Source organism: Hyalella azteca, unplaced genomic scaffold, assembly GCF_000764305.2.
Source record: "Hyalella azteca isolate HAZT.00-mixed unplaced genomic scaffold, Hazt_2.0.2 contig6127, whole genome shotgun sequence".
NCBI lineage: Eukaryota > Metazoa > Arthropoda > Malacostraca > Amphipoda > Hyalellidae > Hyalella > Hyalella azteca.
The window spans coordinates 715,246-729,593 of record NW_025936295.1 but is presented as its reverse complement, the minus strand read 5'-3'; the positions used below and the strand labels follow the sequence as shown (position 1 = coordinate 729,593).

The window sequence follows — 14,348 nt, the reverse complement described above, 5'->3', positions numbered from 1 at the left end:
TAGTAGAAGTGGTGGTAGTAGAAGTGGTGGTAGTAGAAGTGGTGGTATGGTAGAAGTGGTAGTAAAGTAGAAGTGGTAGTATAGTAGAAGTGGTGGTATAGTAGAAGTGGTGGTATAGTAGAAGTATTGGTATAGTAGAAGTGGTGGTAGTAGAAGTGGTGGTATGGTAGAAGTGGTGGTAGAAGTATTAGAAGTTGCAGTAGTAGAAGGGGCCACGAATAGCTCTCTGGGGTAAGTTTTAATACCGTTCGTGAACAACTGTCATGATTATCAGTAACTATAGTTGTAGACCAAGTACAATTATACTAGTTACTGATACTAATGACAACTGTCATGAGTATCAGTAACTATAATTGTAACCCATGTCCTCATTACCTCATGAAATCCCATACGAAAGCAAAGCAGCAACCTTCATCCCGGGCAAACAAATAACCGCTGAAATATTTTCCCTATGGGGACACTTCCATGAAATCAGTAAGAAGCATGAAGTGTCTGTGTTCCGGAGCACCAGCGCCATCACAGGAATTTAAGTGTGTCCAGAAGACACACATTCTAGCAAGCATGTAAAGGCGAGATAAAGAGAGAGGTAGAGAGATCGTGCTGGTCCATTGTTCTCTGTTAACACGCCTTGTGTGAACTTCGAAGACCTCCTACCTCGGCGGGGTTAAACGTATCACAATGCGGATTGGTCACACTCACAGCTGGCATCGCTGCTCGATACTACCAGCGCAAACTTTATGATCAAAATTAACCTGAGTGATGAATACTGCACAAAAGAATCCTGCGTGGGCCTGAGGACGATCAAGTTGCCTAGGCCGAGGTGATGTCTGGAAATGCATTCCTGAATAGATGAAGTGTAGTGCCAGTAATACAAACAATTTAGTTTCTCCATTGGGGCAAGAAATTTTGACGATGTAATATCTTGATTTTTGCAGAGCTTGATCAGTTCGAAAAATTTTGATGGAGAGTGATAATAACAAAGGATTTTAAAAATTGTCTATTTTCGGAAATCAGGAAGAAATATGTTGTGTATTATAAACAGTAAAGCTTATTTGATAGCACGATTCGATCGTTATTCGTTAAGCAATAATTGTCTCTAAATAGACCGCGTTCCATGATGATCTTCTCCCCAATTATAGCCGCATGCCGAGGCTGCTCAGGTAGAGATGACTTTGAAAAACACGTTGCCACATCCAATGTGGTCAATGTTCATAATCAAAGCGACATTGTCAACATATTTTCAATAATGTATTGAAATTAATCTATAGTTTAAGTATGAAGAAATGCTTCAAAAAGTTATGAAATCTTAATTGAAAAAGTTTCGGGTTCATTTCCATCGTCGGTTTAACGATCATATAATACAAGTACATGAATACAGATTGTATTTTCTTCTAGAATTTTCTAGCTAAAAATTGAGCTGGATTCCGATAAGTTTTCCTTCAAACTATATTTTGTGGTCTCTTCTCTGCTTTAAAATTTTTTGTTGAGATTGTTTAATTGCCTAGCCTCCTGAATGTTCGGGTGAGGTCTGGTTTCTGCTGATATACGCGGGCGATAGAATTCGAAATATATAATTCCGGTTATACTTTCTCTATTGAAATGTCCATGAAACGCTTAAATTTTTCTGGCTCAAATTATTTTAATGTAAATAATAAATGCATAGAAAACAAAAACAAAAATATCGCTTGTTTAAATTAGGGAATGCAGAATCAACCCCACATAAAATCTATCAACTGCTTGCGCGATGAGTCATGCACAGTAACAGGGGTAACTAATGTAATGTGGTAGTGTTCCAATATAGAAGATATTGGTATAATAGAGCATAGTGGAGCATAGTGGCAAACTTGGCGTATAGTAGAGCAAAGTGTCAACTTGGAGCATAGTGGAGCATTGTGTCAAACTTGGAGCATAGTGTGAAACTTGGAGCAAAGTGGAGCATAGTGTGAAACTTGGGGCACAGTGGAGCATTGTGTGAAACTTGGAGCATAGTGGAGCATTGTGTGAAACTTGGAGCATAGTGGAGCATGGTGTCAAACTTGGAGCATATTGTGAAACTTGGAGCATACTGTGAAACATGGAGCAAAGTGTGAAACTTGGAGCATAGTGGAGCATAGTGTGGAACTTGGAGCATAGTGTGAAACTTGGAGCATAGTGTGAAACTTGGAGAATAGTGGAGCATAGTGTCAAACTTGGAGCATAGTGGAGCATAGTGTGGAACTTGGAGCATAGTGTGAAACTTGGAGCATAGTGTGAAACTTGGAGAATAGTGGAGCATAGTGTCAAACTTGGAGCATAGTGTGGAACTTGGAGCATAGTGTGAAACTTGGAGAATAGTGGAGCATTGTGTCAAACTTGGAGCATAGTGTAAAACTTGGAGCATAGTGTGAAACTTGGAGCAAAGTGGAGCATAGTGTGAAACTTGGAACATAGTTGAGCATAGTGGAGCATAGTGGAGCATAGTGGAGCATATTGGAGCATAGTGGAGCATAGTGGAGTATAGTGGAGCATAGTGTGAAACTTGGAGCATAGTGTCAAATATGGAACATAGTGGAGCATATCTAAGAACATAGAACACATAGATATGGCGAATGTCAAAGATAAACCATAATATATATAACCTACATAGATACGCTAGGCGACTCCTAGTTATCATAGAATTTTAGTTGCACCGGATACAACAAGTTCTGTATTATGCCATATATTCAGACACAATAGGTAGAATGATGTCTGTCACAATAGTTATGAAGCGTATAAGTCACTATCAGTGATGCAATGGTTATACAGTATAGTCATAACATAGTGCCAACTAGTAGCTAGATTAAACAATTCTGCAAATGAATCGTGAATTTCATTTCGTTCTGAACATCATTAATTTTTGTACATTGATCGAAAATAACGTCTACAGGAAGGCGGGGATCTTAATTCAGAGCAAAAAAGCAAAATCTTAATTTTGCTTTTGCAAACTCAAGCAAAATCTTAATTCCTTTCTTATTAATTTTCATTATAATTTATTGCTTATAAATATAGTTGCTACAGCTACACGCTCATCGCGTTAGCGTATGTTGTAGTTACCCGCATTCACGCTGACCTTCGCCGCATACGCGAGCGGAAGATCAAAGCAAATTGCGGAGCGCCGATGCTTTCAGACCCGAAACCTGAAATTCCGGGCACTGATGCCGGCCGGCCAGTGATCCTACAACAGGAATTTCATAAAGCCAATGATATCTGGAATGCGGTAGATGTGGCCATTCCTGCTGCACATGTGCCCATTCCTGGTGCGCTTGCGTTGAGACCACAGCGGGTGGGCGGGTATTGTTAGTGCTTGTGTATTGACCATTATTGAGCTTCTGGCTGAAGATAATTGATTAGATTGATTAGTCAAGGAATATTAAATAGCTATTAGTTAAGAATGTTGGAGAATAGGAGCGAAAGTATATTAGATTGATCGCTGTTGAAATATTTTTTAAAACGGGAAAATTCAAGGGTAACAGGAAATGCAATGATGATGTTTCATGTCTTTTATGAATTAATTTCAGCTTTTTAAATAATTTTTAGATTAACAAAAAAATTAGCGATTGAAATTCGGTGCGTCGATTCGGTGAGGCCGATTTATTAAGCAGTGACAATGCATAACACAGCAGTTATAGGAGCAAGCAGCATACCACAGCAGCAGCACCAAGAGCAGCAATAGCAGCATGCAGCATCTCCTTCCACTTATACGCCGGCGCAGTGCAGGAATCTCCTTCCACTTATACGCCGGCGCAGTGCAGGAATCTTCTTCCACTTATACGCCGGCGCATGGTCGGCGTCTGGCGGTAATACGAGCCGCTTCTTCGCTGTCCAGAGCTGCGCTGCCGCGCAATGCATCCTGTGACGCAATGTCTGCATTGAGAAAAATTACTGGATATATTGTCCAAATTGTGACACACTTTCTGACGTAGCACTGATACGCTCTTCTGCCGTGCCGGGTCAGGATGTTCTACTCAAAGCCCCAAGTGCATCGGAATTTGGACAATGTCGCAGTCATTTCCCTGAGTGAAGGATGGCCAGCCTAACGTCTTGAATGGCTTCCAACAAACCGATGATTAGATTAAAGCAATTTTGGTGGTTAAAATATCTTTTTGAGATTACAAATTACAAAAAGATGTGATTTTGGTCTATTGGTGTCACATTCCATCGGTCGAAATTGTTCGCTCAAATTGTGTACTAGAGAATAAATACTTATCCCGTGTTTGCAGAGTGCCCCATTAATGATATTTAGATGAAATCTTGCCAGAATAAATAACTGAAATAGTGTCATCAATAAATTAAATCCACTTAACGTCATATCTCTCTATCCTATCAATAATAAAGTCAAACTAAACTTCTTATCCACAATGTTTAGAACTTTGAAATGGACCGAAAAGAATTTGTGTTCCTGCCTTATCTAAGTATCGGAATAAATTTTCCCGAGAATTTAGACTAGATCGTCGCACGCTGAATTCGAGACATGCGCAGACATCAAATGAAATGCAAGGATAAACTGAAACATTTTGCGACACAAACATTTGAAACAAATGAAACATTTTGCAACGTGAAACATTTTGCGACTCAGCCGGGCAGCAGAGCGAGATCTCTGAGCATGCAGGGACTTACTGACTCTAAGTATGAACATCACGAATAATGCCACTACATGATCACTGGGTTGCGGGTCCGTAGACTTCAGCGGCCGTCAAAAATCAATATTCAGTGTTTCGTACGTCAGGCCGAGGACTCTTCAAGGATTTTACTGAACAACAATAGTAAAGGCAGCATAAATTGATGGATGGGTACATATTGATACCTTTGAATGCCGGCAGAGTTGGATGTGGGCTTTGAGCAAGGGGCGGCCCTCCAGAACGCCCCCTTTCCCACTTCTCCAATGAGAACGCCGCCTATAGGCTTGCAACCAATGGGCGAAAGGGCTCAATTCCCTCGCAAACCACCCAGTAGAGAATCACACACGCTCACACAGCCCACATATTACCTTTACACATTTTGCTAAAACTTGTGTTTGTATTGCGTGTGTGTCTCTGTGTGTTGTGAGTGAGAGAGAGAGAGAGGGAGGAAGGGAGGGCTAGTGCGAGGGTGGCGAGGGAGGCGGTGAGCTAGAGCGCTCCAAGATAGACCAGGCGACGTGGTCGGGTCACTCTAGCGCCGTTTGTCGTCGTGTAAGCTTTTCGGCGGGACCTTCTAGCGATCGTTGCACGCCGACCGCAGCTGCCGACCTGATACGGACATCTCATACACACGATCTTCGATGCCACTAGAGCTGTGTTCATGTTTCGGTATTCTTGTCCAAGGCTTTAAGAAAATATTTTGTAGCAAACGTGAGTTGAGAATTTCAAGAAGGTTTGACGTCCCGTTGGCTTTCACCGACTAGATTTCGAGGCAGAGACTCGTCTTCAGATGCGTCTCGTGGCGTCCGGTGATCTCGCGGGATAATGTGGCGCGCAGCCTCGGTGAGATGATGCGCGAATGCTAAGTGAAACCAGTGACAGTTTTCATCAGGTGCAGTGAACTGATTATATAAAAAGACGGGAGATATTCGAGGTGTGTTGTATCGTCGATTGGTTTGCATCACACAAGTTGGCACTGTTGTGGCACTGCAGTCATTTTTCATCGACAATTTTTTTAATTTACATTAAATCGTGATAAAGATTTTCCCTGTGTATAGACTTGACCGTTTTCCTTCAATATTCATTTATAAAACTTATTGAAAATGTATAATTTTGTTTTACAGTTGTGAGTTAAGATTATTATTCACAGAACCAAGAACTAATTGAAACCGGTTTTGACTGTAACGAAATTGTCGAAAGTTAGTTTCCTTGAGAAATTTCCGTTCGAGTAATAAAGATTTGATGAAAATTGTGGTGATCAGTTGCTTTTGATCACTTGTGGTCAAACTGATCGAATTTTTTTCACATCCTGTAAGATCGTAAAATTTTACGAAATAAGCGTAATTTTGCAATCTGTCCAACAATGGATGAAACGCACAATGGGGAAACGGACGGTCTGTCCGTGAGGTCCCCAGGGTCCCTGGGATGTCGGTCCCCGCCTTCCCTATCCCCAGCGATGCCCATGACTACACCACCAACATCCACCAGCCCACCGCCCCCGCCGCTCGTGTCGGCACCTTCTTTTCACAGTAATTCAACAGGAATTTCACCCAGCGGACATCCATCACCCCCTGTCTTCCCATCTCCTCCTCCCACATCCCGTCCTCCCCACTTCCTCCCACCTTTTTATTTCCCCCATTATGCATCCCCTCCTCCCCCTCCCATCCACACGTCCGACCCCACCGCAAACGAATGCAAACTCCTCGATTATCGAAACCAGAAAGTCGCAGCCTTCGTCATCAATGGCGAGACGATGCTATGCTTGCCTCAAGCCTTCGAGCTTTTCTTGAAGAACCTGGTTGGGGGTCTACACACGGTCTATACCAAGCTTAAAAGACTGGGGATTGAACCGCTGGTCTGTAACGTAGAGCAGGTTCGGGTTCTCAGAGGTCTTGGAGCCATCCAGCCCGGGGTTAACCGCTGCAAGTTACTCTGCGTGAAGCACTTCGATATCCTATACAAGGACTGCACAACTGCAAGGTACGGTTCAGGGACTTCTCTTTAATATGTAACGGTTCACATGGTTCAGGGACTTCTTTTTAATATGTAACGGTTCACGCGGTTCAGGGACTTCTCTTTAATATGTAACTGTAACACGGTTCGGGGACTACTCTTTTTTATATAACTGCAATTTGTGGTACAGAAAATTCTCTTTATTCCATAACTGCAACACAGTTCAGGTTCGGTTCAGGGACTACTCTTTGTTATTTAAAAAGGGGTATAGTTCAGGGACATCCTTTTATCCTATAATTATTGACAAGAAATAAAAATTAAACAGATGCTTTCAAGGAATAGTGTATGAATTTATCTGAATGTGCAAGGGGACTGCCCATATTGTTTGACATTTGATATAAATATGTTTTTTCCACAAGGTGTTTTATAGGTGGGTTATTTATGATCAATCACATGGCAGTGATTTTTTATTTATGAAGTTAATGAATTCAAGACTGGGGAAATTTTAATTATTATTTTAAATAAAATCACTGGGTAGTTTGAGGGCCGAAATGAATAAAATGACTGGTGGGACTAATTATTCAACCAAAATTTATTTAAGAATTATGTAATAATCAGAGCTTTGTTCCGAATTTAATAGGCACTGAGACTAGGCATGATAGTTTAGAAACAATTTGTCTTCATCTGGCAGTTACAAATATTTATTAGTTTGATATTCTTCCCGTTTTTTAAAATGATTTTGATTGAAATAAGTAGATTTTTTATATGGCACATAATTTTTATGGAATATTTAACCCGTTTTTCATTAATGTAAATATGTTTGACAAAACTTGAAGATTATCGACTGACCAGTAATATCATATTTATTATATTGTAATTTAAAATATTAATTATGATAATCATAATAATAAATAAGAAAGACAGGAAAAAAACAATGATGATTCAAGGCAAGTAGAAAATGAGGAGAAAATGGTAAAAAGTTCCTGACATTTAATCACGATCTTAACATATTTACTTTAACATTGAAGATTTAATGATTAGAAGGAAAATAAAATGTTTGGAAAATTATTTACTGCTTTCTTAATAGCGAATATATTGGTAAACCTAAAGGCAGTTTCCTTGGCATAAACTGTAGACACATATTGCAAAAATGCGTATAGAAAATTCACTCCATAGATTAGAAAAGTACTCTTCTGGTCAAATATCCTATAGGTATTTCATTTGATCGGCTTATGCCACTCATAAAAGGGGATAAATGACTATCAAAATGTTTTTCTCAATTTATTTTGTTCAGCTTATTTTTGTTCCAAAATGTGTGCATGTAATGAAAAATTCGTTTCTTAACATTCATTGTCTGTGCAAAAACATTACCGTTAATGACTATTATAATGCGGCCAACTAAATATTGAAATGATTGTAACGACCAGAGCCGCTTATAGTAATGCTGAGTAAAAATTCAATGCCTCAGCCATTACAGTATATAGGATGATTATACTAACAAGGATAAGCCCATCAGCCATGTAGTATATAGGATGGTTATTTTAACACGGATAAGCCCATCAGCCATAAAGTATATAGGATGGTTATTTTGACACGGATAAGCCCATCAGCCATAAAGTATATAGGATGGTTATTATGACACGGATAAACCCCCTGCCATACAGTATAGGATGATTATTCTGATATGGATAAGCCCTCAGTCACACCGTATATGATGATTATTCTGACACGGTTAAGCCATCAGCCATACAGTATAGGATGATTATTCTGATATGGATAAGCCCTCAGTCACACCGTATATGATGATTATTCTGACACGGATAAGCCCCCTGTCATACAGTATAGGATGGTTATTCTAACAAGGATAATCCCCCTGCCATACAGTGTGGGAATGTACTTTTAACAGAGAAAATGTATGCTCCAGATACGAGTTGTTTTGTGCCATGCTTGATTTCCTTCGAATATGAACAGGCTTGGGCGAAGCACTTGAAATTAAATGCAAATAAATTGAAAAAATTTAATTCTTGTGTGAAGTAAAGTTAATTAATGCAAATAAATTGCAAAAATGAAACTTTATTGTGAAGGTTCTCATTCATACGTACGGGGTTTTAGGGCCGTACAAAACGAATGTTTCATTCAAATACATTATATTTAACTCTCTTCTCAATTCCATCTTTTAGCTGCTTAATCGGTCAATTGCTACATATATATGCGTTCAAACGATGCAAAATTGATTTATTTTAATTTCCCATCCTTTATTAGGCATGCTGGATTTTAGGATATTTTCCGAAACTATTCTCCCAATATACAACATTAGTCTTGGATTTCCGAAATTATTGATCGTTTACCCTCTTACAAGAAGTAAATGTTGAAAGGTATATTTAAGTAATTATTAGCTTGTATTCATTCTGTGCCAGTGTGTGTGCATTATATGTCCAAACTAACAAGTATTCATGCCAAACTTCATGTGAACATAATAACTATCCTGTTCTGTATTGTTATGGATGATAATGATTATACTATTATATAATATCATTAATTTACATCTTGATAATATTATTATTATAAATATCGCGTAGAATAAATCCTATAACATTATTTTCATGCATCATAATAATAAGATATCAATTATTATATTATAATATCATCATTATTATTATAATCAGTCGTTATTGATTGATTATATTATTATTATTATAAATATTCTGCAATATTGTACACAATATACTATATAAAATCATTATCATGCATTATCGTGATCCGATAATGATCATATTATATAAGATCATTGTCATGCATTATTTAGCTCAGATAACGATCATATTATATAAGATCATTATTAAGCGTTATCATGATCCGATAATGATCATATTATATAAGATCATTATTAAGCATTATTACGCTCAGATAATTATCATATTATATATGATCATTATAAAGCATTATTACGCTGATATAATGATCATATTATATATGATCATTATCAAGCATTATTACGCTGAGATAATGATCATATTATATAATATCATTGTCAAGCATTATTACGCTCAGATAATGATCATATTATATAAGATCATTATATACCATATGATGACAATTGAGCTACACACGTGTACCTGACACCGCTTGTTCCCTCTCACATGTCGCATCGCTCGGTCGCGCAGCTATCGGTGAGCTATAAAAACAACTTCGCTTGTTAAAACAAATATAATCTATAAATTCATAATTAATTCTATCATAAACAATTTTATGCATTTTTAGTTACATGGCGTTCGACCCAAGGACATTATCACAGCAAGGAGTTATTATCACTTAAATTTACAATTATATTTTTCGTTTGTATTTGCAATAGCAATAATTTTTCAAATAAAGATATTCCGTTTGACTTATTAAATTTTTTTTATAAAGTTGCGGCAAAATTCTAATTGTAACTTTAAAAACTTCGGTATAAAGTTATTTCCGAAGAAGTTGAAAGTTTTTCACCCAGCTACTCTATGGGAATAGAGAAGCTGTAATTATCCTGGTATTTAATTTTGAGAAAGTTTGGCGTGGGAAATATGAAAATTATTACAAGTTTAATATACTTAGCATATGAGAAAGATAAAATTGGAATATTTAAGCTAAATCTTGATTATTAACAGTTTTTTAAATAACACAATATATATGTAGCTAGATTTTATTATTTTTTTATTTCGTCAATGCAATATTGGGTTCACGGTATTTGTGGGCTGAAATAAGGGACATGTACATCGAATAGTCATGAGGCCGTGTAATTATCTAATGTGATCATTAGACCAATTAGGCATCATAATTAATAATGGGACGATTTAGAGTATCTCATGTAATTTTTCTCGGATGAATTTTCACTTGTAGTATAGTAGTATATAAAATGCTTCATTTTATACTATATCTATTAAATATGGTCAAATATTAACGGAATAAGCGTACCATAAAAATTATCCCGGAGGTTCCAATATGGAATGGCGAAATCAGTTTGGCGGGGGTCGTTGGTCGAAACCGAAAATACATTTTTTTCATATCAATAAGCTCAATCAATCAATTTTTTCATTCCTTGGACCTCGGATGGATTTCCGCTCATCATATTAATTTCATTATCTTAGAGGCAGATATTGACGATTCGATGACGTAAAACTTTCATTACTTACACCGACGGAAAGCAACACTCAGAACAATAAGCATGTATTATTATACATTAAATGACACAAACTTTTACCCAGTTTTTACCCAGAGTAAACGTAGCATTTATAAGCCCCTTTACCGGGCCAAATGGGTCAGTAACACACACTAGCACAAAAGTGCATCGATATTTGGACAAAGCTTCACTCATTTCTCCGTGTGAAGCCTAGGTAGCGAAGTCTGAGTGCGTCAGGTCGGTTCTTGTGAATGTAATAGGGCGAGTGAAGCGACCCAACGGAGCGTAATTCAGTTAGCTCTTCACTTGATAGCCTGACGACGGTAGAGACGACCTGGGTTCCTTGGGAGACTCACCGTGATGGCCTATGGAAGGAGGTTTTCACTGCTGCTCCTGTCCTCTAATATGACTTAACTGGCCCACGCTTCTATATATATATAGAGAGACGTGTACAGATCTGGGCCTATACTTTCAAAAAAAAAAAGTTAAAACATCGTAAGTTCATCAGCCAATTATTGACTGCCTTTCAAGCAAAATCCACCAATCATAGACAAGAAATTAGAGCGTAAGTACTTACGTTCACTTAGCCAGTTATGAAAGTATGGCCCCAGATAAGTTGTTACTGAACTTGCGTACGTGGCAATAACGCTGGCACAACCTTGGCAGGTTAATTGATGACGAGAGATATTTGTTGCCGAAATAAATACATTAGTTATGATTATACAGTGCCTGCAGTAATAATCCTAGAGATAGTGTACATACGGTAGCTGTGGAGACCGTATGTACACTTAGAGAAGTTTGCAAAGCTTGTTTGCGTTACATTGACGACATATTCATGATGAAAAATTGATTTTGACTTTTCCACAGTGATGTTCTTCTCCTTGCATTGCATTCAATCATTGAAACAATCAATAAACTTATATAATCATTAATTTCTCATTAGCCGAGTCTAAAATAACGGCCATGTCATCCGTAGTTCTCGTCGTTTCTAAATTTATACATCACACATTAAAGAGTATTTTACTATGACTTATTCATAGGAAATCCAATACAGTGAATAAATTGTAGGGAAATAGATGATTGCGTAAGAGCTGTGGGAATGAAGTCATTATTATTATTATTACTATTATTATTATTATTATTATTATTATTATTATTATTATTATTATTATTATTATATTCTTAACATAGAAAAGGGTATTTTATTATGACCTATTCATTAGAAATCCAATACAGTGATCAAGTTGTAGGGAAATAAGACAGATGATTGCGTATGAATGAAGTCAGACACCGCACGATTGTCTTGGCTTATTTGCATTTTGAATGCCTCGCATTAGGCGTAAATGTCGTTTATGCAGGGGAGCTCCTATACAGCCACGCCTGGTGGGATTTTTTCTCATTTTACCAGCATTTCAAACAGTTATAAACACGTAAAATATTCAAGTGTTAAACACGTAATGTAATTACGTGTTAAACACGTCATATAATTACGTGTTAAACACGTCATATAATTACGTGTTAAACACGTCATATAATTACGTGTTAAACACGTAATATAATTAAGTGTTAAACACGTAATATAATTACGTGTTAAACACGTAATATAATTACGTGTTAAACACGTAATATAATTAAGTGTTAAACACGTAATATAATTAAGTGTTAATCACGTAATATATATAATTAGAGGATATGACAAAAAAATCTAGAGCAATGTTAACTGCTGTAATTCTAACGGATTTATTTGAAGGTATTAAATTTGTCGTTTGAAATAAAAGTTGTATCTTTTATTACTGGTGTAATACGAGGTTCAAATGATGCTAAAATACCTCAAACCCAATTGGGTTAACAGTAGTGTGCAAACCACGTCGAATTTATTAGTGTAAACTTTTCAATAATTATTTATTCGACTTCTTTTGAATTACTCTTGAAAAATTTCTAGCTCTTGGATTGAGTTTTCGATTTCTCGAGCTGCTCAAAGTTAACATATTTGATTTATATTTACTGGCAGTACAAATTGTTTACCTTGCAGTAATGGTTTTTGATTTGAACTGGAAAATTTCCCGCGATATTATCGTGCAGATTCATCGAGATGAATTTCTTGCTCTTTATTACTAATTATAGGAAATTTATTTTATTATTATATTATTTATTTTTATTATATTATATTATTATTATATTATTTATTTATTATTATATTTAAAATGTCAATAAATTATAGGAAATTTATTGACATTTTGAGCAGCAGTCAGCATTTATATAATACATAGACATGCTAAATTGGAAAATCCACAAGAAATTGTGCATTATATAATTATTATAAAAAGCCACAACGTGCCAATATTTTAAATAAATTAATCAATACCGAAAATCAATTATAAAAGCCATTAAAGAATAGTGATAGAAATTAGCGACTTCTTTGCTTTTTCTCTTTCCTCATAATCATTTGAATGAAATAAATGGATGTTGCTCAATCCTCAAAAGTCTTTGAATATTTTATTTTATTATTAAAAAAGCTGTTTCCTGAAAATTTGTGACGTAAGTCCAATTGATTACCAATTTAATCAATTTCGCGGAGTACATTGTATTTCCATTTCGCGAGTGAACATAAAAGTTATACAAAGCTTCGTAGTTCGGTCCAATAAATCTAAAATTATACTTATTCTTCCACTATTGCTCCTGTTAATGCAAAAGGCCTTCAAGTTTGGATATTTAATGTTATGGATATAGTTTCCACTTAGCAATGTTATCCCGATTGCTAAAAGAATCCTGGATATTTAATGTTATGGATATAGTTTCCACTTGGCAATAATATCCCGATTGCTAAAAGAATCGTTTTCTCTGGTTCAGTCTAATAAATCTGAAACTATACATATTCCTCAACTATTGCTCCTATTAATGTAAAAGGCCTTCAAGTCTGGATATTTAATGTTATGGATATAGTTTCCACTTGGCAATGTTATCCCGATTGCTAAAAGAATCCTGGATATTTAATGTTATGGATATAGTTTCCACTTGGCAATAATATCCCGATTGCTAAAAGAATCGTTTTCTCTGGTTCCAGAAGGCGGGACAGGTTATCTTCCTTCCTCAATGAAAGGTTTGAACATTTCTCTGTCTTTTCCACCTTCGAAAATTCTTTTAAATTAGTTTGAGTTCTTGCCAGTTCATTTGCTATGGCTGCTTTTACTTGGATTTTTTTTAAATAACAGATCTAAATTTTTTTTACTGATCTCAAAAATTTTTACACAATATTTGTTAGTTTATTGTTGCGCTATTTACAGGAATGCTAGAATCTCCCATCACTAAAATCCTGAAGTCCTTTAATTTTACTTATAACTTTGATTCTTTGTTTCAGTGCACTGCTTGATATTACGTAGATACTTAGTTAATTATGATATGAGCTTGTTTAGTGCTTCAATTAGTCTCCTTTATGCATCATGTCAAACTGTTTTCAAAAAGAAGTTTTTCAGCTTAATTAGCAAAATTTTCTTTAGCTGAGCATGCAATCGACATAACAATGCACTGTGGATTTTTTAAAGGCAAGTCACACAAAAAATTTCCACTTCACTGCACTTAGAAATTTCGTTGATGATTTGCTCCTA

At 36.3% G+C, this 14,348-nt stretch overlaps 1 protein-coding gene across 1 annotated transcript; it reads left to right on the top strand.

Annotated features, from left to right (window-relative positions):
* The first annotated feature begins 5,189 nt into the window (after window positions 1-5,189).
* Window positions 5,190-13,898, top strand: LOC108669013 (dachshund homolog 2-like). Its single transcript, XM_047880743.1, has 2 exons — window positions 5,190-6,617; window positions 13,811-13,898. Exons 1-2 carry the CDS (start codon window positions 6,001-6,003, stop codon window positions 13,896-13,898), a joined length of 705 nt encoding a protein of 234 aa, XP_047736699.1. The 5' UTR covers window positions 5,190-6,000.
* Window positions 13,899-14,348: the final 450 nt, after the last annotated feature.

Excerpts from the sequence above, each read along its gene's own strand:
- LOC108669013 (XM_047880743.1), top strand. The coding sequence starts at position 6,001 with ATGGATGAAACGCACAATGGGGAAACGGACGGTCTGTCCGTGAGGTCC. Across the intron at positions 6,618-13,810 it reads AAGGACTGCACAACTGCAAG|GCGGGACAGGTTATCTTCCT; the intron begins GTACGGTTCAGG and ends TGGTTCCAGAAG.